General features: G+C 38.0%; 3 protein-coding genes across 5 annotated transcripts; all 3 read right to left on the reverse strand.

Annotated features, from left to right (window-relative positions):
- Window positions 1-801: 801 nt before the first annotated feature.
- On the reverse strand, window positions 802-4,769 carry LOC133673267 (uncharacterized). The gene is made up of 5 exons (XM_062094011.1): window positions 4,347-4,769; window positions 2,734-2,897; window positions 2,286-2,355; window positions 1,423-1,519; window positions 802-1,352 (listed from the first exon to the last, which is right to left on the reverse strand). The coding sequence occupies exons 1-5, from the start codon at window positions 4,597-4,599 to the stop codon at window positions 1,232-1,234; spliced, it is 705 nt and encodes a 234-aa protein (XP_061949995.1). The 5' UTR covers window positions 4,600-4,769; the 3' UTR covers window positions 802-1,231.
- A 658-nt stretch (window positions 4,770-5,427) lies between these two features.
- LOC133673385 (uncharacterized) lies at window positions 5,428-11,043 on the reverse strand. 3 transcript variants are annotated; one of them, XR_009834974.1, is made up of 16 exons: window positions 10,613-11,043; window positions 10,444-10,525; window positions 9,437-9,940; window positions 8,560-8,725; window positions 8,296-8,448; window positions 8,100-8,197; window positions 7,901-7,992; window positions 7,359-7,429; window positions 7,114-7,249; window positions 6,844-6,903; window positions 6,591-6,673; window positions 6,435-6,511; window positions 6,250-6,320; window positions 6,084-6,141; window positions 5,803-5,992; window positions 5,428-5,709 (listed from the first exon to the last, which is right to left on the reverse strand). XR_009834974.1 is itself a non-coding variant. In XM_062094146.1 (15 exons), exons 1-15 carry the CDS (start codon window positions 10,873-10,875, stop codon window positions 5,861-5,863), a joined length of 2,046 nt encoding a protein of 681 aa, XP_061950130.1. In that variant the 5' UTR covers window positions 10,876-11,043; the 3' UTR covers window positions 5,428-5,860. The 3 variants fall into 3 exon arrangements, 1 of the variants encoding a protein (XP_061950130.1); XM_062094146.1 differs by having other exon boundaries at window positions 5,428-5,992; XR_009834975.1 differs by lacking the exons at window positions 5,428-5,709; window positions 5,803-5,992; window positions 6,084-6,141; window positions 6,250-6,320; window positions 6,435-6,511 and having other exon boundaries at window positions 6,595-6,673; window positions 7,089-7,249.
- A 652-nt stretch (window positions 11,044-11,695) lies between these two features.
- LOC133673172 (zinc finger CCCH domain-containing protein 44-like) lies at window positions 11,696-21,092 on the reverse strand. The gene is made up of 10 exons (XM_062093863.1): window positions 20,423-21,092; window positions 20,101-20,180; window positions 18,848-19,035; window positions 17,551-18,481; window positions 17,292-17,419; window positions 15,914-15,973; window positions 15,780-15,830; window positions 15,556-15,626; window positions 14,743-14,897; window positions 11,696-14,643 (listed from the first exon to the last, which is right to left on the reverse strand). The coding sequence occupies exons 1-10, from the start codon at window positions 20,869-20,871 to the stop codon at window positions 11,894-11,896; spliced, it is 4,863 nt and encodes a 1,620-aa protein (XP_061949847.1). The 5' UTR covers window positions 20,872-21,092; the 3' UTR covers window positions 11,696-11,893.
- Between the last annotated feature and the right edge of the window lie 439 nt (window positions 21,093-21,531).

Below are 21,531 nucleotides of genomic sequence, written 5' to 3' on the forward strand. Positions count from 1 at the left end.
ATTTAATGAATTGTGATGAATTTTTTTTGTGGTGATTTTAGAGAGAGTTTTGAGTAAAATTAGTGGAAATTTTCGGGATTTAGCTTGCAATCGATAACAATGCCAACTGTGTCAGAATTTTAAGACAGCTAACATTTGGTAACAAAGACAGCTATGATTGGTTCAGTTTTAATCGAACCAGAATAAATATTAATTTGATAAAACATAATTAGTTGTGTTTGGTTGTTTATGACCTAGTTAAATCTATTTCAAATCGGACCAGATCAAAATGAAAAAAATAATTGTTTTCCTCAAGAAAATGAAATAAAACAGTTAATCTAGATGACAGTTGACCCTGTAACCTAAGTAATTCAAGCCTCATATAGGATCAGCTTCTGGATCGAGTCTCGTGACTGTGTGTGTGTGTGTGAGACTGAAACATGGAAAAAGTAATAATATAGTAAACAAACAGATCCTTCAATTATAGGCACGTTATTTAAAAGAGAAGGATCCACGTTCTAAATAATGAAGAGGAAAAGGTTGAAAGGATAACACGATAAGCCTTCTTTATGGTTGAAAGTTTGAACGGGCTTCGTCTAAGCTTTGAGTTGAAACCTTAACCAACCTCAGCAAGCCGAGGTTGTCATCTTCAAAACTCGAAAGTTTTTTCAGATAAGTATTGTTAACTTGTTTTTTTGGTAGATAGAATTTGCGTGTGAAGAAAAAACTCAGAAGAAAACATTGCATCTTTCATCTTCAAAAATCAAAGTTTAGGACCTAATTTTCAGACGAAAATTAGGTCATTGTACATTCAGAAGAAAAGGCTTGCAATCTTATCTTTATTTATCATGTCAAGTAATTCAAAATGAAACCGTTTGTTTTTTAAATTACAGGCATAGAAATGTGTAGTACAGTCATTAGGAAATGAACAACATTATCACCAAGAATTTTAAGATCAGCTCACTGTATCACACAAAAAGAGCTTTTTGTCACCCTCACTTACCCCAGCCCGGGCTTTAAATACAATGATGACATTAACTATAAAAATCGTGTCCAGGTGAATGGATAACAGCATCTTCATCGACTGCCTGCAACACTGTTTTATTGATACGAGGGAAGGGCGTTGAGGGGTTTCAAAAGGAGTAAAAGTGAGCGCTGATCAGAAAGCGGACTGCACAGTTTAGGATAAAGCATGTTTTTACATCACCAGGCCAACTCTCCTCCTCCATGCATCAATTCAAGTGTGTATGACCTACTTCGGTCGCCTTCTGTAAGGGTACAAAATATCATCCACACTGTCTTTTATGTAAATCCCCACTCTTCGCATGTTCCTGGCCACCCCTGATGCAACCAGGCCTGAATTCCTCATATACCTGCAGTTTTGCAAGTGTCATTAGTATATTGACAATCATTATTCACAAACAATCAACACTGTTTGCTTGCCTGCTGAAGAAATCATCCGCTGGGGAACTCGCTGGTTTCTGTGCTCGGAGCTGAGGCAATTCACGTGTAGGCTGAGGCTGAGGCAATTCACGACCATCTTCAAGAAAACAATTGCCAAAAGTTATGGTGAGATATGAACAGTGAAGTGATTTAACATTCCAGAAAATGCTTGAACTACAAAAATGTAATTGATGTCTTTAGGAAATATCAAAGAATGCACCAATTTTGAGACCATTTGAGATTTTGCTTGGAGGATTCTCTTTCATTTTTTGTTGTCCGAGTTTACCATAAAAAAGGCCCTTATACAATTACAATTCCACCAAAATGGTTCCTAAGAAGAATCAGACAATTCCGCATGAAGCACTGCTGTTCAAGACCGGGATTTGACAAATCTTGATCCCAAACCAAAGACCACTGGCAGGGTCCTGGCCAATGAGTAGCATGGAAACTTATTCATTGTTGGGATCAAGAGCTTATTGAAGCATTTTGCATTTTTGTGCTTCAATATCTTGTTGTAAAGACAAGTAGTAAAAAAAAAAAACCAAAAATAAATAACTTTATCAGAATGTAACATATATGAAGATTCATGTAATAAAGAGAGAATGGGATCATCGTCTAATAGAGTTTCAATGATGGTGGGAACAATCTGTTTAAATATATAATAAGAAGACAATGACAAGAATAGCCCTTGTTTTGACCTTACACGAGAACTGAAAAATCAGATTTGTATGTCTGAAATAACTTGGGACAGAATCAAACAGTTAGACCCTACAATTTGCAAATCAGGAGATGTGCCTGGAGAACCTGACTTCACTAAAATGAGCATGCAATAACATGCAGCATAACCATAACTATTTGCTTACCTTCTTTATGGTGGATATGAGCCGGAGCAGAAGCACTTTCTGCAGTAGCAACTCTTCTATCCACCAAAAGCTGAAAAAATTCGTGTTAGTCAGATCACCAAAAGAAAGGATAAAACACGAGAGGTAATGGTTTTACTATTCCTTGCCCATTCAAGCAACTTGTCACTTGGACAGACAAATCCAAAGAACCAAGTCACATCAAAGGTTCACAAATGACAAAGCCCATATACAACAGGTAAAAGTAATCATAACGAAAGTTACTGCGAGAGTGCAGTTACTAATTATTTGCACTAAGTTATTGGGGGAGTATGATCACAAAAACTGCTATACAACTTCAAAATTATTTGAAAACAATAACATCCATGAAAGTTAAAAGGCATAAGCCACTAATAATTAAACAAAATCAAGCACAGGCACACACACAGAGAAAGAGAGTGAGGGAGCATACCTCAAGACCCACACAGACTGGAAGTTCTTTTTTTGCCACTTGCTTATCAGTTGAGTGGTCTTTATTGGAATAAAGAGAGTACCCAGCACAACCATAATAAAAATCTGTAAGAACCCTTCCATCTTTTGAAGCTTCTACCTCAGATTGTCCAACATAATTAGGAACTGGCCATAAAACTCAGATATCAGCACTTATCAAAAGGCACCAATATTCAACAGCAACAACATGCATATAACTACTGAAATTATAACATCACGGAAATCGACCAAGTAAAAACTACATAATTAGCAATGGCAGTGTAGGAATTCCTGCCATACACAGTTGCACTTGGAAACAAATAGATCTCCTAACAACAGTATGTCGTGGTGAACAACTGAGAAACAGTTGCCATTTACAGTAGATATAAAACAATGCACCACATTCCATGCATTAAGCATATAGTCTCTTGCATAATCCGACCCCCATCATATTCATTACATGCCTTTCTACAACTGAATTAAATTTTACACTCAACTAATCAAGAATAAAAGTTACATTGTAAATCCAAACCAGAACACGTGTTACTTTTGTTACATCAAACAAAGATCACAAACACACAACACTCAGTTTTCAACATAAATAGCAATGGCAGTGTAGGAATTCCTGCCATGTATAGATGTAATTAGAAACCATCAACATGAAGTTATTTTCTCCAATATCCCCAAAACAATTAGCTCTCCCAGCACTCAGAATTTCATAACGAGTGCAGAACATAAAACAGAACAGATAGAACAATGCACCACAATTGAAGCACTAAGCATATAGGCCACATTTGGTCACTTTGGATCCTCAGCAACTTTGTTTGGTTCAACCAAAAACAAGGATTACGATTTCACAAGAGACAAGAAATTGTATTGCAAAGGGATAAATCACTTCCTTTCTTTAGTAATAATATTAAAACTGCAGTACAAGTTGATATGAATTCAGATAAAATCAAAGCGTGTTTCTATTTGGAACAGAATCGAAATCCTATTCCCAAATCCCTAGTGAAACAAATGTTGGCAATAATGTAGTATCGAGGCTCGATACGGTTGATGAAAACCAGTAAATAAGCTCAGCAACGATATTCTTTCCTGCACTCCTTTTTCGACGATTAATTTCCAATGTCTCTGTTTCCAGCCACTATTTATCAAATTGAATGGACAGCTATCATATTAGTTATTTGCCTTCCTACAACTGGATCAGATTTACTCAAGCTAATCAAGAAATTGTGCATTGCTATTCCTAACCCTTATTCATTCAAGTAACAAAGACCATATATCTTTCAAAAGAAAGAAGCTAATCTAAGAAAAGCATTTTCTTGTTTAACTTTATGCCATAATGACTGGCAAAAAAGGCAAGTTTCTTTCCCCTAATTTCTTCAAATGTATAGAGAGACGGACAGACAGACACTACACCTCTCAAATTTTGAACCTGAAATCTAGCCTTACAAAAAAGAACCCGCCTTCCCTTTTCTCTCATTCTTTTCAAGAACCCAAAAAAATCCAGACCTAAACATCCCTTCCCCTCTATAAATCACAAAAAAAAAATCTTGAATAAAGATTGGGAATTGGAATTGGAATTGAGAGACTAACTTTGGCGGAGAGTACGGGGGATGCCAATACAGCGAGGATTAGTGACGTTAGATTTGAGAGTTGAAGAATAATAAAGATACCCTTTGCATGATTTCCCTTTCAAATTAGAACCACCACCACCACCACCTTGATTTTGGATTTGTTTTAGTTTCTCGTTTTCTCGCTCTTTCTCTTCTCCTTCTACTTTATTACCCTCCATGCCTACGCCTAGGGCCGCCTCTCTCTCTTCTTTGTGTTTTCCTGTTTCTGTCATGCCGTCTCTCTTATTTGTTCGCCCGTCTCTCTTATTTGTTCGCCCGGTGATGTGTGTCGGTCATTATTATCGGAATTACGCCAATGCATAACGAAATTTGCAGCACGAAGATGGCACCATTGGTAATTGAATTGAACGTTTAGGGTCTTTGTTTTGTGTCTATTCGTGATATTTACGAGACGAGGAAGAAATACTGAAATAAGAATGTGGATATGGTCATCGAAATTACACGATCTAGAGTGACGTCGTTTTTATAATTATACAAGCTAGTTTGTTATTTAGGTGTTTTAAGATTCTCTTCTCTTTTTTTTACCACAATCCCAAAGAAAAATAAATTATACAATGATAGTTATTATTATTATTATTATTATTATTATTATTATTATTATTATGTTATCAACAATTAAATTTAAAAAAATTATTAAACTCAACCGGTTATTTATGATTCGATTCAATAACTAAATCACAAGTTAAACAAATTAACTTAAATTAATTAAAAACAAATAATATTTAAAAAAAAAATGAAATCAAATTTAATTAACCCTATCAAATTGATTAAATTATAGATTGATATATCATGTCAGTTTAATCATACCAGATGAATTATCACCTCTATTTTGTTAAAAACATAGCTCGAGTTAAGTGCCGGCTTAACTTATAAAGGCGGTCTGTGCTTAATAACAATGGATTAAGGTACTGTTTTTATATTTGATGAATTTGTTTGCTAATGTTTTTGGTGCAGTAATAAGATACTGCATAAAGATTTGCGTACCTTCGTTGTGGTGGGGACATGAGCTGGAGCGATGGTACTAACAGCAGAAGCAACTATTCTATGGTACTGCCGGAACTTTTATCATCCAGAGAATGGATAAAGCTTAGAAGATAATAGTGTTAGGATTTTATAAATAGACAGCATTTACAATACAAATAAAGCAATTAAGCATACAAGCAGGCAGCCACGTTTGGTTCACTTTGGAACTCGGGGCCTCTCCCTCCCTTAACGTGAACTGGGCCATTAGTAATGCTTGTGAATACATAGCCTTGTCCACTATTTCTTTCTTCTTCTTTTTGCCCTTTTCTTCGAGGAACGGCCGATTTTATTTTGATCATCTGACAAAAATTCAACCCATATTTTAATGTTTCTGCTGGGTGGTAACATATATATAGAGAGAGAGAGAGAGGAAGAATAACAAAAATCAAGACATGAAGCTATGGGGTGAATGAGCTTGATGCCATGGCATTAGCTCCTCGAGAGGAAAAGTCAGTCTGTGTGTTCGGGAGGATTAGGGCTCCTGAAAACATGATAATAAGCATCCAGTTCAAGCTGTTCTAATATCTGTTGTGTTGCCCATAGGTAGGAAGAGTGGCCGTCAACTAGATCAGTTACGTCTACCTGCAAAATGTTCCATCATGGATAAACTGAGATTGTAACGAGAATCAAAATTGTGATGGAAGGGAAGTAGGGAAAGTAAATAGAAGATTACATTCTCAATCCCTGGAACATCTACTGGTTGAATTCCAGCTAATCCTTGAGTGAGTAGGCTATTAGTAAAAACTGGACATTAGTTTTCCAAGTCGGATAATTATTTGTCTAGGCAGATCAAAAGCATCAAGTAATGTCCACACATGAGCATGGTGCAACAGGCATACCTTGCACGAAAAGCAACTCCAAGGGTCCAGTCACCGGTGGAGTAAGCATTCACAAATCTTCCAGCCACCATCTGCAAAACAGTACGATGTAAGAAGAGTTTCCTGGACAGTAAAGTAAGTAGCTAAAACAAATATTGACCAAGGAACAGCAGAGAAAACGCTTTCAAGGAAAGATCTTCAGTCACCTTTCTTGCAGCTTCCCACTTCTGGTCCTTGATAGAGATGGGTGCTCCAAGAAGAACGACTCTTTCTACAACTTCAGCTGTCAGTTCAGAAGGACCGCATTGAAGATCAGTCAAAAATTCCAAAAACTCGCTTTAAAAATGATCAGTGATATTTACCACTATGCTCTGTCTCGGCCAAAGTCTCAAGACACTTGAAAATTACACGTGCACCAAGTGAGTAACCCACAAGGGTTACAGGCCTGAAGAGTCATGTAAAGCCCAAGATAGGAATTAATAGAAAATAAATCACTAGAGATGACACTGTTAACTAAGAAAAGACTTCAAGATAGAAATTAATCGAGAATACAACACTACAGGTAACGTTGTCAACTAAAAATGATGCCTATGGTTTCAATCAAATTTGACCTACCTGTTCCCTTGCAGTCCTTTTAGTAACACTTCTGCCAACAGCTTCCCAGCTTTGTCAGACCTAGAAAATGGCAGAAAATTCAATTGTTGAAAAATCACATTGAAAAATTCTATGGAAGCAAGTTACTCTCTATTACTAATTACCAATTTCCCCTGAAGACTTTAATTTAAGGTGCCAGATTTGTGATAAAGAGAGTTGATGCAATGGAAAGGCATTTTTTTCCTATTTTCATCTAAGTATCTCACCTATAGTTAATGAAGGAAAGCTGACCTGTCGATAGCAATTGTCCATTTGCTGTCTATAAAATCAGTAGCGGCAAGTAATGTTGCTGGCCAGGCCAATGCTACCAAAAGTGTGCTTAACACGGTCAGCATTGCACCTTGCCTCATAAACTCCATTGCAATTCCTACAGCAGGGATCACCAATGTCAACAGCAGACAAAACTGTAATCATTACATTAGATAGAAATACTAGTTTGAAAAACAAAGTACTCCCATCAGGGGCAAACCAATTACTTGAAGTAAGCCAATCCTGAATGGCAGTGCTCACTGCAATTAGATTCTTAGGTTCCCAGTGCAGCGCATACCTAAAAAAATCATTAGTCAAGAGATGTGACTTGTGATCCATTTTTAGCACGAAAAAACTAGAGAAATTTAGTTTTGTTTTGGAACAAAAATTACAAAAACCAGTCAACATAAGATCAGATCATAGCAAACAGAGGAAAATGTAAGAAAATGTTTTGGATGCATGCTCAACGAAGATTTTACAAAACTCCAGTCAATAAAAGCAGAACAAACAGAAGGAAAATTGCAAGATTGACAAAGTCATTATAGCGACGAGTAATTACTTTGGATACATGGTACATGAATAAAAAGCATTGTTCTGATTCAGATTTTTCCAAAGAATCATTTTTTTAAGATACATCCTAGGAAGTAACGAGAATTGCAACTTAAGTACATGTGCATTTGCTATTTAATTATAAAAGAATCAAACATTGATAAATTCATATGGAGAAGAGGTGCAACAAAGAGAAACTTGGAGCATACAGATGTCTTACCTCTCCAAGTTGTCATTTTGTCCTTCCCAGGGCTTGATAAAATCTTCCTCATCAAACACGCATCCTGAGACCATAATCCCAACTGCTAGTCGCTGATGGAAAATTTCAAATAGAAATATAAGGTTGGCCTTGTACATTATGAAGATAGCCTACAGAGAGGGTGAGCTAAGTGAGAAAAACGGATAAAGCATAAACTTACGCCTTGGTTATGGTTATCTCCTACAGCTTTGAATTCAAATTCATCAACACTTCCAGTTCTCCTAGCCATCTTGGTCCCCGCAAGTCCAGCTCCAGCAGCTGATTGAACAAAGATGTCAACAGGAAGACAAATGAATTATCCATTACCAAGCAATCATATAAAACTTTAGGGCAGGTTCCTCTGCGGGGGTGTTCACCTCCAAATGATGCAGCAACAGCAACAGAGCCAGCAACAGTTCCTGCAGCACTTGCAGCAGCTGCAAATCCACTAGCTCCAATTACAGGGATAATAGTGCCCAGTGTTGGAGCTAGAGCACCAAATCCTGCAGCAATTGCAGGGGCAGCTAATCCTGTAAAATGTGAATTACAAAGTAAGAAACCAAAGCGATAACATTCTCATTTCAATTTCAATATCTGATAAAATTAATCCCAAGAAAGGAAACACGACTAGATTTTCATACCACCAGTAATGGCCAATAAGGTTCCTCCAGTTATTGCAGCCGCACCAATGATGCCACCACGCTTCCATTTAGCCCATTTGCTTTTAGGCGATTTGGTTTCTTCCTTGGATGCTTCCTCTTTTGCTACAGCCATGGCAGAGCACGCAACCATCAACTCAATGGCTTCCTGCAAAGAAAATATTTTTTTACCCCAGAAATACATAAGATATAAATTACTACAAGACTTATTAAATTTTTTTAGATGCAAAATACACAGCTGAAGGAAATGTTTGTAATTAAAAAAAAAAATTAAATTCACTAGGTTGTGTTTGTTATGAGGATTAAGAGTCCCATCCTTGATTGTGTTGGGTAAACTAGGAGAGGGGAGTGTCAAGGGGTTTAACATCTAACCCCATTTGGGGTTTTGGGGGGTGGGGACAGGGTTGTTTCAAGGGAAAAATTTGTATTTGTCTTTTATGCTTTTTCACCCATACTTTTTCTCTTTTGCATACACCTTGCATTTGGAAACCATAAATGTATAAAATCTTAATTTTATTTATAATCACATTTAATTTGAAATTTGGTTTCACTGCTGTTGGCACCTCCAATACCCACAAACTTTTGTAATCCTATTAACACCCTTCACACATTTTACACCCTACTTTACCATTAAATCTTACTAACACCTTAACATTTTACCTCCTGATTTTTCACCTCATACCAAACAAAAGCTAAATAAAAAATCCCTAGGAATTTGCCCAAGTACAAAGTCATGGAAAGCAGGGGAGATAGCACACAACCACCAAGTGTATGGAACAATTTAATCTTTTTAGCTATAAAAACAAGGAAGAATAACCACGAAAGCTGCCAATGAGAATGACAAAAGGAGTGCACAAACCATTTTTGTCCACTTAATATCAAGCCAAGTTGCCAGCAATCTCAGAGCCACACGATGTCGAGCATCATAGCCATTTCTTTTTCGGGTGCATTTTTTATTTTCTTCTCGTCTATCAGCCAGACAAGCTGAAAGAATTTCATACAGCACTGTCACTTTCCTCTGATTACTTAGCATCTTCTCCTCTTCAACGGGTTCCTCATCAACATTATGTCCAAAGTCTCGAGGTGCATCACTAACATCATCAGAATGATCATCCTTTGCAGTTTTTGGTGGATCATTTTCCACCTCAGAGGTTGATTTCACCTCACTGCCAGCAGATAACTTTTCACGACATTGAGTCTCATACTCCTTATGCTTCTCCTTCTTAGACTGGGAAGACACAGGATTCGCTCCCATGGTTTCTTCCATAACATCAACAGCCTTTGACAAAGCAACTTCTTGATCCGAAATTTGAGAAGAAGAAGAAGATGCATCGCCACTTTCTTCTGATAATAACCTCAAGAACTAAGACATAATCAAAACACAACGCAGTTACAAATATAGTAACAACAAATCAGTTAACATCATAAATCCACCAGCACCAAGTCAAATATGAATTTTTCTACTCCTGTTGTACACACATCTTGTCATTCGAATTTCAGCATTTGTGAGTCCATCATTTAGAATCCACATGGGACCACAAATGCCGAAACCTGACAGGAAAATGTAACAGTAGTTTCACAGATTTTCCTTTTCTTTTCAAAAAGGAAACAAAAAAGCAAATGAGAAAAAATAAGGTGAAGTTAACACAATTTCTCCTCACTCTATCTTTCCTTCTTTTTTTTTCAATTTTCCTACGAATCAGAAAACGGGAAAACAACATTTCAGTGAAGTAACAACTCATGAGCTTTACATGCTAAATAAGCAACCAAGGTAAAGATTGGTAAAATTTTCCTGATTTCTATCAAAATCAAACACATGAAAAATTAGCTTACAAAAAAAGGAAAAAATAAAGAAAAACGACATACTGCTCCAACATGATGCTTAGCAGGAGAACCACCAGCTGTCTCTTCAAGTCCAGTCCATGCTACTGACTCAACCTCTAAAAACCTAATCCACGTTAAAGAGGAAAAAATCAATTCTGATTTAATTTTTTAAAAAAAAGTCACAATTTCATCAATTACAGAAGAATTGTACCTGAATACGGGTCGAAGGAGGCCCGAATTTTCGTGGATCCAAAGGTCAGGGTCTTCAGAAACGGAATCACTGCTGCTGCCATTACTATGACTACTGCTGCAACTGGTTCGTTCCTCTTGTTCCGAATCATAGTGGGATAAGCCAAGCGGACGGGTTTGGTGGATCTGTGCTTGGTGAAGAGCGATTGCAAATAATGCTCCGGCTGCGTATCTCTGCGTCGGTGATAGAAACGACGTCGCCGTGGTTGAGCTTGTGGTTGACATGACTGGATTTTGTTGTCGTTTTAAAGGATTCGTATCGTCGCAGAAAGCATTTTTTGGGCGATCAGTGATGGTTTAAAACGGTGATAGTTTGAAACGGTCTTCTCTTCCTCTTTTCGTGTTGAAGTTGAAGCTTACGTATCCAAACGCGGGTCGCTGATTCTGTTATTTATACTTTAGATTTTAAACTATGTCAAAATCAGATCTTATAATTATAATTTATTTTTAAAAAAGAAATCTTAAAACAATATTGTTTTGATAATCCTTTTAAAAAAAATTAAGATTTGATTGGTTTGTTAACCAATAAGTCAACCCGCTGGGTCGATTTCGGATAGATGTTATAACTATATATATCATGTCCATGGTTAAATCTTTAAAAACAAATATTAATTGTTCCTCCCTCTTCTTACAAGGATGTACATTGCACAAGATTCTTGTTTAAATTTTATTCTTTTCCAAACGGCAAGGTATACTCCGATCGGTTCTCACCTAGCCATTGACTCCTAATGTGATCGGATTTTAGATTCAAACAGGCCATTTACGCAACGGCAGTGAATTGATTGATGGATACATCTCCAGTCGGTGACCATGAAGGCTAGTCGATAGCTTTTTGGTCACAGAATAAATGGATTAATTCAAAATGCAGCAACATTCAGAAAGACACCACACTAGATTAGAAAGGATGCTAAACCTGGCTTGGGTCTCTTGAAGATCCTGTTCGTGTATTTGTCGTAAATGCTCTTACACACCGCACTTTGCAGTATCCAAGAGCCAAAGAAAACCCTATTCCATGATTAGAGCTCCACCCATACCCTTGGTAAAATTATGGAAATGAGGGATTTTTTGAGTTCGTTGAACAATCAGCTCTGTGCTGGACTATCCAAAGAATATATATGTATTCATGCCACCTCAATACACGAGTTAAATTAGAACATTGACAAGGGGGCAGAATTGCTGATACAAATAATGATTACAGAATTAAATGCACACAATTTTCCTATGGAAAAGTGGAACCTAAATATCATGGGTGCCAATAACTACATGATGCCCCCTTCTTGCAGTGTCCGCTTTCGTAAAATTTACATACTCGCTGCCCTTTGGGCGGAGGTCTATATGTACTAGCTCCATTTCCACCACCATGTAACGGCTGCTTGTTCCATGATGACCTATCCCTACCAAAACCAGAATCTCTATCTCTGCCTTGAAAATTGTTACGGTGGTCTCTTGCACCAGAAAATCTGTCCCCGCCATACCTTGGTTGGCTTCCCCAACTGCCTGGGTTCCCTGCAGAATTGGCTCCATTCATCCTAGCATGTTGCTGACCTGTGCCGCCATGACCGTTTCCCCAAACCATGTTCGTGCTTCCTTGTGCTTCTCTTTCATTTATGGTTCCCTGACCAGCATCTCCGTGGGATGGTGTGGGTTGTTGAACATCTGAACCTGCTTCCAATTGACTGGCCGTGGATGGAGTTGTGGATTGGATGTCTGCACCTGATTCTCCCTGGTTACCAGCTAATGACGCAAGAGGCTGTATTTCTGAACCTTTTTCCCATTCGTTAACTGGAACATCATTGGGCTTGGTATTACCTTCCACTTCAGGACTTGTGGAAGAATGTTCACTGAAGCTCTTTTGAGGGTTGGGAACATCAATCTGCGATAAACCAAGTGGCTCATCTATCAAAGTCGACTGAGAAGGCTTTTGGGATCTCTCTAGTGGTTCGTCTGTGATAGTGGACTGAGAAGGCTTTTGGGATCTCTCTAGTGGTTCGTCTGTGATAGTGGACTGAGAAGGCGTGCAAGATATCCTCAGTGATTCATTGACTGCAGTCAACTGAGAAGGCATTGGAGATACAGCAAGTGGTTTATCTATGACAGTGGGCTCAGAAGGCATGTGACATGACAGCAGTGTTTCGCTCGCTACAGTCAAGTGAGAAGGAGGTATTTGTATATCAGCAGTCGAACTGAATGCATCACTTTTGCCTGGATCAGGTGCTGGGCTAAACCCATCAACAGGACTGAAGCAATCATCATCATAACCTCGTGTCAATTCCTCAGCAGACCGCAGTTTTGAAGTAGGAGAAGGCAAACCACCAAGAGACTCCATCGCTTCAACTTCTGCCAACAGATCTGAAACAGATTCATCAACTAAAGAGCAGAACTCAGTAGGTTCAGGAATGATGCGTTGCCAATCAGATGCATCAATCACTGGGTGAGTGGAGGGAGAATGTGTCAATGGGCCACTATCTGGAGTCTGTGTAGAAGCATGATCACTGCCCCCATCTGTAGGTTTCAGTGAAGAGGCAGACACATGATTGGAGTCCCATTCCTCAACAGGTTTGACAGGAGCAGGGGAATAGCCACCCCATTCACCAGCTACTCGAGCTAGCGTTGCTCCACCAACCACTAAACTGGAATCAGTACTCCAGCTACATCCTGAATCCAGAACAGGAAGCTTCGAAGAAATGGAGTGATTGTTTTCAGCAGTATGACCTTTCAAGTCCTTGAGGTGCTGCTTTGGTGTTGGACTGGGCAAATCAAAGAAATCAATTTCCTCATTCTTCTGAGATGTTTCAACAGACTTATCTCCAGAAACAAAAGCCGGCTTGGAATCCCATCCGCTTGAACTTTTAATGGGTGGTCTCCAGTTCTGTCCAGAAGATTGGTTTGAATAACTCTCACTATCAGCCTGTTTATCCTCACTTTTGCCAATGTTATTTTTACCTTCAGGTGTCTTGAGTGCATTCCCATTTACATAACTCCGTTTTTCATCTTTGTGTTCTTCCTTTGCCTGAGGTAGTGGAATTTCACCAATCTTTCCAGAAGATGGAAGTGAGGAAAGTGAACTGCACATCTGGGATTGATCAGACCAAGACTTGCAGCCCTTCGACAATTCCAAGAGTTGTAGAGCAAGTTGAGCCGATCCATTGTTAGGAATGATGGCATCCGCACCTGTAGTCCAACTTGAAGAATGGGTGCCCAGTGCATTGCTTTTTAGAAGTGCATCATTATCATTGCAATTGACACTTGCATTGTTTTGCACCGACTTCCAGTGATCCATATTTTTCTTGTCTACCAGAGAGGCATCAGTACTTTGATGCAAATCAAATTCATGCCTTTTATCTTTATCAGAAGCAGCTATTGCTTCTTGAGCCAGCAAGTAGCTGTTGTCAGGCAATGCTGGCCCTTTATGGAATCGCCCAACCAATGCATCCGTCAAAAGAGTAGAGTCATCAGGCTTCTCATTTATCTTCCACACTCTCAAATCTTGAGGGAAAAGCCCACTTGTACTCCATTTACGCAGTTGGGCCATAGCAAATGGCCCTTGAGTTTTTCCAGTTGGATCCTGATAGTGCCACAGTTTGTCCATCTCCATATCATCAACCAATTGCTCTCTTCCTATAGAAAGTGGTGGTGGTAAATTCGGTGATACAACCCCGGAATACGATCCACATTGTACAATTGATTGACTTTTCCAACCATCAGTCATTGAACCGGTAGAAGCTACCCAGTTCTTTGGTGCATTCTGACTATTTAGCCCAGTTTGTTCTCCTCCCTGAGTCTGCATTGACTCGCTCGCTCTCTCATGAACCATATTAGTACCATCTCTATCCACATATGATGTTGTGCACGTATCTCTACTCTGCTCAGAAGCAGTAGCTAAATTCTGTCCCATGTTTCCTCTATCACTCAAGACATCCCCTCCTCCCATTGAAGAGTTGAGTGCTGCCCCATTTCTAGCAGCGCTAGAATTTCTTGGTCTTGCATGGTCACCTGCATATATGGCAGTAAAGTAATCACCAACTAAACTTTCTACAGACAACTTCAAGCATAACTACTGATCACAAATTGTTCAAAATCATAGCTAGGGACCTTGTTTCTTCTTGTGTGATTCTCCAGAATCTTCTTCAGAATCATAACTTGGATTCATATTTGGATCAGCATGTACATCGGGAATCTCAAGCAGCCTGCGCTGACGTTCTTCAGGTGACTTGAGAAGCTCTAATTTCTCCACACATTCTCTAAGCGTGCAACATAGTCAAGGAACAGCAATACTTAATGAAGTTCTATTATATATATGAAATATCTAGAAAATGGTGCACTGGCAATCAATTGAAACCTTCTACAACACTCTAAGTTGCTAATGTTGAATATGCTATCCAGTTCTATGTTCGATCACCAAGGAGACAGTAGAAAAGAAAAGGGACAATAAGTAGGGAAGGCTTTTGTTAAAATTAATGCAACACCAACAACAGTAGAAATTCTATTTCTCCCTAAGAACCTCTAACAATCAAACTAAGTGTTGAAGGAAAATGATATCAAACAACCAGGCCAAGCAGCAAACTTCATAAACAAGACTAGCAACACGTAAAATGTTGAGATAGATGATGTTGCAAAAAAAAAGGAGTAAAGAACAAGCTCGTTGAATTTTCAGGAAAATGTGACGGGTCCTTTGTCGTCCACCTTGGCATCAAGTACATACCCACTAATGGTGCTCATCACCCTCACACCTAGTTGCAATATTCTCATCATCCATGAAATACGAGCAAAAGATTTTGCTTGAGTGTATTTTCAATTGTAGCATTGAGACAGAATATGGTTGATGAAAACCAGCAAATAAGCTGAGCAAGCATGGTAAAAACGAGAACCCCAAAAGGAACCAGAGTTTCATACAGCAAAGGATATTCTTTCCTAAGTCCTTTTTCACTTGCTCGGTCACGAAGATGATTAAGCCTTAATATATCTTCCTCCAAACGCTGGGTCAAAAGAGTATGGCCATATACAAGAGATGATCAGGATCAGTAATTACACTTGCAGTAACAAGAAAGACAATGTAAAACCATATAACACTTAACGAAAAATGAAATCTGGGTTTTACTTATACACACAACTATCAGGATGAAACTTACATCCCTAACTTTGGCATCCTGGATCGCCATTGCTCTCTTCTGTATCTCACCCTATAACCAATAGAGTAGTTTGTGACAAAGGGGCACATATGCTTAAGCTGAGATATAGAAGTGAAAATGACAGAAACACTCACCACTGTTAACCGTTTGATAAGCCCACATTTTATACTTTGACGCAAACGTTTGCATTCACCCTGGAAACATAGTTAACACGTCAAAAATGAAGGAAAACTTGTACATTTCTTTTGGTTCAAATTGCTAAACCTTCACCTGATACCTTTAAATGGCTGTAGCTGTGTCTGTGGTGAAGTCAACAAAAGCAGGTCTAAAAATTAAAAAGTGTTTGGGTACCTTTTCTAATCAAACTTTTAGACTTATATGAACAATAAAAACACACAAAATTATTGTTTCAGACCACGGTTTCCACAACTCAATTCCAAAAAAACACTTTATCAACCGAAACAAATATCTTGTCTGATTAAACTGGAATTTACCATGTCATTGAAAATCAAAAGAGGAAAGTAAATGATGCAGCATTCATGATAGGTAAAGATCAGAAAGAACCATTCTTCACAGATCACAAGATAATCCAGAGAACACAAGCATGGAACTAGGCCTTCACACATCTGTCCATGCTTGAAGAACAATTGAATGCAACGACCAGAAAATGATCGGTTCTTATGTATTTTATTCAGTTCTAGAATTTAGGAGCATTTCTGTGTTCTAAAATCTTCATGGATATTCCAAATTTCCAAGTTAGCTGAGAATTTATAAATTTGGGTTTCATTTTATATTTGGTATCTTAGTGGTCCTAAAATGGCTGTAGCTGTGTCTGTGGGGTTTTTCCTATTCCAAGAAAAATTTAATTATGCTTTCTTGCTAGGAGTATTAAGTTTTAATAGGATTAGGAACACTACAAAGATAAGTCATGTAGTCTTTCCATTATTCAAATCAAGATTTTAAAGAAATCTATAAAGTTTTATGATTACATTTGTAACTTCTACCCTAGATCAGATGCTTAGTCTTTCCTCCTCCCAGATGTGATTCCTAGAAACCCTTCCTTGAACCTTACTCGCAAATTCCAGCAATGAAACTTCATTATTCTAGCCTTTAAATAATCATCACTGACCCCTTAACGATCCCCACATTCATATTCAGCCAATTCTACAGCAATTGACAATCAAAAACTCCACACACACACCTACAGTAATCCACAATTTGTTATGCCCCCAGGCATCTGTGCCATGTTTCCAAAAATACCCATTTCTAGTATGTAGAGATAACACTAAAGAATTAGATCCTTAGTTATGTAAATTCAAAATTCTGGTGTCAAACTTAGAATTGTATCATCCATAAAATTCATTATAACAATCTCATCATCAAGCATAACACATCAAGAAAAAACTCGAAATGGTTAAGAAAGTTTCTACAAACTGTAAGCATTCAAAAAAAGGAAAATGAATATTTTGAAAAAGGAAAGGAAACATGTATTTAGGATGGTGTCTTAGTCACCTCTGAGAAGTCCTGGTTTGAAATCCCATCAATTGATATGACCTCCTTCTTATCTAAATTTAATATTTCAAGCATGTCATCAGTTGTTTTTGTGCCAACTTTATATGATTCAGCGGCCTTGCCAATACCTGCAGAAGAAATCATCAGTAACTTGCTAATCTATTAAACATATAATATAGTGTTGGAAGAAAACACTGAGGCGTTTCTTTTTCCTCCTCTTGATATATAATTTGGGGGGCACTAGTGATGTGAATAATACCTACAACTTGGACAAGCCTATACATATCTTGTTTTTGATCACCACCAGAAATCCTGATTCGCACAAATGAGCCAACAACCTTTTCATGAAACTTTCCAGCATCATCCATTAAGTTCTCCATCAAACTACGCTTTAAGTAGAGCAAACTAATATTGTGAACATCAATTGCTGCATATTCCTCTGGATTACAATTAATCTGTGGTCCTCTCTCATCTATTTTTTTACGTGTTTTACGCCTTCGATCACTACCTGTCACCAACTGACTGTCACTATTTCCAGCCACCTCAACCTGGCCACCACCAGCATTAGAATTTTCTTTTACAAGAAAGTGATATTCAAGAAGCTTCAGCATTTCAAAATGACCCACACGTTCTTTTCCAAAGAGCTTTATAAGCCTTGAATCACAAAAAATATGACTTTTCTGGTGAGGATCACGAAGATCGTTTCTTTTTATGTATTCTAGCAGAAGACTCTGAACATCAAACTGTGATAGCACAGACATGTCCCCATTTTTCATGTGTGAAACAAAATCCAAGAGCTCCTTTGTTGCCCACAATGTGCTGTCAGGCAGATGCATAAGTTGGTCAATGCATGATTTTTCCATAACAAGAGAGTTCTCCTCAATGTGCAATTTTGGTCGGTCCTCCATTTTTCTTCTCTTAGCATGTATTTCCAGGTTTCCACATAAGCTGTCTGAAAAGGAGCCATTATTATCATTGCTAGGACAAAATTCACCTGAATGCTCCTGCTTAGGAGCCATCGCACCAGCTCCTTTCCAAGGACTTTTGACTTTGGTTAGGTCATCTCCTTTCCAAGGATTTTTAGCTTTAGTTAGCTCGTCTATTGTTAAAGATAGCTTTGCTTTCAAGTAAATCCAGTAGACCTTGAAGAGATACTCCCAGCTAGTTGTGTCATCAAAATCCACTTGAACCTGCACAGGTTACACACAAGAGAAAATATCTGAAATTGACAGAATCAGACAGCAAAAGAAAAACTATTAGCTAATGACACATGTCTCTCCCTGCCCCAGAGGCATCAACAACCAAACTTTAACAGCACAGAAGTGAATAAGAGATTTCATTGACAGCTTTGCAGCAGAATGTAAACCTGAACTGAAGCCATAGACAATATAAAAGCTTGACAAAGGAAACGGTATCAATCCAAAACAAAGGAAAGCGAGGTGCCCAAAGACACCGAAGAGTCCAATAATCTTATCATCGATGCTCTTTCACAATGTAATTAAGCCAAGAAAGCTAGTTCAACTAGAATAAGATATAGCATCTAACAATTAACATACCTTCTCCTGATTCACTGTTGCAATATTTTCAATCAGCATTATAGTTCTCATGCATGTACCACAAAATCCTTTATTCCCTCTTACACACAAATAATCAGCATCTTTTGTGCAACCTTTGCACAAAGAGTATGGACATGTATAGCACATATAATGAGAAGCCTTCTGACAACTGCTACAGATATGCCACCCTGAAAATATGCCATAATGAAAGCATGAGATAACTGATAAGGCTCAATATTGGAGGAACTAAGTTAACAGTGGAAATCAGAGATGGTAATTTTGTCAAAGATGGACTGCAATCATGACCACTATAGACAGACAAGTGAATATATTATGTATATGACAATGTCTGGCATGTTCATTAACCATGATTGATCTAGAGACACGAGGATCCAACTGCATATGGAGTTGAATAAGGCATTGATGGACACATTTACTAACCATTTCTACTATAGAAAAAACAAGAATTCAGCCAAATATTGAGTGCATAAGGCATCAATTGGCACGTTTATGAACCAAGACTACTTTAGAAAAAACATGAATCTGATAAAAATATGGAAGACATACCACATTTACTGACACGTTTCTTACTATATACAACTACAAAGAGCAAATCAACATGCCCATTCATTAACTAACAATTTTAGTAACTTGGGCTTCAAACATCAAGGCTGGGTTGGATAGTGCCGTTACTGCAGACATTAAAACTACAATAATAATTTTGCATGTGTAGGCAAACCTAAATTCTTGCTTGTAAACTAAAACACCATTCCTGCCAATAAAAACCCGCACATCACATGCACATGCAAAATTAAGTCCACGTCTAAAACTAAAACCACATCCCGCTAAATGGTGTGACGCACACTTTCTATATCTCCTCTGTCTACAAGGTGAACTGGCTGGTGCAATGGCTTTACTTGAAGAGGGTATGAATTTCATGGCAGGACTACTTTCTTACCCAAAAAAAGTTAAACCAAATAAGTTTACTAACCTAAGATAGCTGATTCAATTAAAAAAAAAAACAGAGTTATTTTATTGTAGAACCTTGCTTGCAAGCAAGCATACTACATCAAAAACTTAGAAAACCGCCTTAACTGAAAAGGGATTAGCCCCACACACACACTGCCCCATACTTTGCACTTCGATAATATTGATTTCCATAAATTAATGCAACGTGCGTTAACACAAGAACAAACTTTCAAACACAAGAGACATGATTTCAGAACATACTCACTACATTTGCTAAAACATACCGCAATTCCATTTAGCCTTTGATCGAAAGAATGCCTCGTCCCTTTTGATACAAGCCGGATGGTATGCCTTCGGACAACCCCTACGTATAAACCAAAAACAAGTAAAACAAGCCAATCACTGAACCAAACCCGCACAAATATTAAAAACCCTAAACCACCATTTAGTCCCAAACCTCGCAAACTTTCTATTTTTATCACCTAAATCAAAACAAAATCTAACACAATAGATGAAAACCAAACTTTTTTCTACTTTCTCGACTAATCAAGTTCAAATTTCGTATAAAACCAAACAGGAAAAAAAAATCAAAATTGACAAGCTCACCTACGATCACAAAGAACAAGACTACCACCATCAAAACAAATAAAACAAACATCTTCTTCATCTCTCTTCTTCCTCTGTGAAGACGAAGCAGGAGGAGCTTGTGGTGGCCCTAATTTCCCTTGAGTTCTAGGCGGGCGGCCTCGCTTTCGCTTGCCCGTACTGTTTTCGGCAATTCTGACATGATTACTGTTTTCGGCAATTCTGACATGATTACTAACCTCTACAGCAGGCACGATATGTACTGATTCTCTCTGAGACGAGTCCACGTCAGCAGTAACAATCGAGACTGTAGCTCCAACGAGCTGAGAATCCTCCATTTCTGGAATCGTTTGGCATTGATCGGTGCTCATAGGATCAGAAGTTGGTACCGAATTGTCAAAAGTTAGCGGCGCTTCTTCTTTGGTCGCATCTGGAATAGAAGGTCTATAGTCTTCTTGCTGCTGGCGCATGTGGAGAATCAATTGAATAGAAAATCTAGAGAGAGAGAGGGATTGATGGTTGTGTTGGTCAGTTGTGAAAAGATGGAAACCCTAGGTTTTGATTTTGGGATTTTCGGAGCGGGTTGGGAGAAGAGGAGAGGGGAGGGGGGAGAGGGTGGTGGTCTCTCTCTAGGACTTGGGTGAAGATGTGACAGGGCATTTCCTCTTTTTTTTTTGTGAGAGAGAGAGAAAGAGAGGGTAATTAAAGAGGAGGACGAAACTGTCTGAGACGGACACTTGGGATTGGGTAAAAGGACGATGACTTCTTTTACTAATTTTTTTTATTATTATTTTATTTCACATGCATAGCATAGCATAGCAGCTCAAAGCCCTGTTTATAAGTCTGTCTTGTTCGGTATCGTGTCTAAACTGTTTTCGCAGGTAGTGTACCGTGATAGAAGTAGTTTTTGGAGTGTTTTTATTTTGAAAATATTTTTTTATTTTTTAAAATTTATTTATAATTATAAGTATATTAAAAAATCAAAAAAATAATTAACACAAAAAAATTCAGATTTTTTGAAAAACTTGGCAGTCACACAAACAAACAACCTAAAATGTTTTTAAAATTATTTTTTATTTTAAAAATATTAAATTAATATTTTTATTTATATTTAAAAATAAATAAATATA

Source organism: Populus nigra, chromosome 14 (genome assembly GCF_951802175.1).
Source record: "Populus nigra chromosome 14, ddPopNigr1.1, whole genome shotgun sequence".
Taxonomy (NCBI): Eukaryota; Viridiplantae; Streptophyta; class Magnoliopsida; order Malpighiales; family Salicaceae; genus Populus; species Populus nigra.

Excerpts from the sequence above, each read along its gene's own strand:
- LOC133673385 (XM_062094146.1), bottom strand. The coding sequence starts at position 10,875 with ATGTCAACCACAAGCTCAACCACGGCGACGTCGTTTCTATCACCGACG. Across the intron at positions 6,512-6,590 it reads GGCCGAGACAGAGCATAGTG|CTGAAGTTGTAGAAAGAGTC; the intron begins GTAAATATCACT and ends CTGAACTGACAG. Across the intron at positions 5,993-6,083 it reads ATGTTCCAGGGATTGAGAAT|GTAGACGTAACTGATCTAGT; the intron begins GTAATCTTCTAT and ends AACATTTTGCAG.
- LOC133673267 (XM_062094011.1), bottom strand. The coding sequence starts at position 4,599 with ATGACAGAAACAGGAAAACACAAAGAAGAGAGAGAGGCGGCCCTAGGC. Across the intron at positions 1,520-2,285 it reads TCATATCCACCATAAAGAAG|ATGGTCGTGAATTGCCTCAG; the intron begins GTAAGCAAATAG and ends GTTTTCTTGAAG. Across the intron at positions 1,353-1,422 it reads GCGGATGATTTCTTCAGCAG|GTATATGAGGAATTCAGGCC; the intron begins GCAAGCAAACAG and ends GCAAAACTGCAG.
- LOC133673172 (XM_062093863.1), bottom strand. The coding sequence starts at position 20,871 with ATGCGCCAGCAGCAAGAAGACTATAGACCTTCTATTCCAGATGCGACC. Across the intron at positions 18,482-18,847 it reads CAACAGTGAATCAGGAGAAG|GTTCAAGTGGATTTTGATGA; the intron begins GTATGTTAATTG and ends TAACCTGTGCAG. Across the intron at positions 15,974-17,291 it reads CAAACCAGGACTTCTCAGAG|GGTGAATGCAAACGTTTGCG; the intron begins GTGACTAAGACA and ends CTATGTTTCCAG.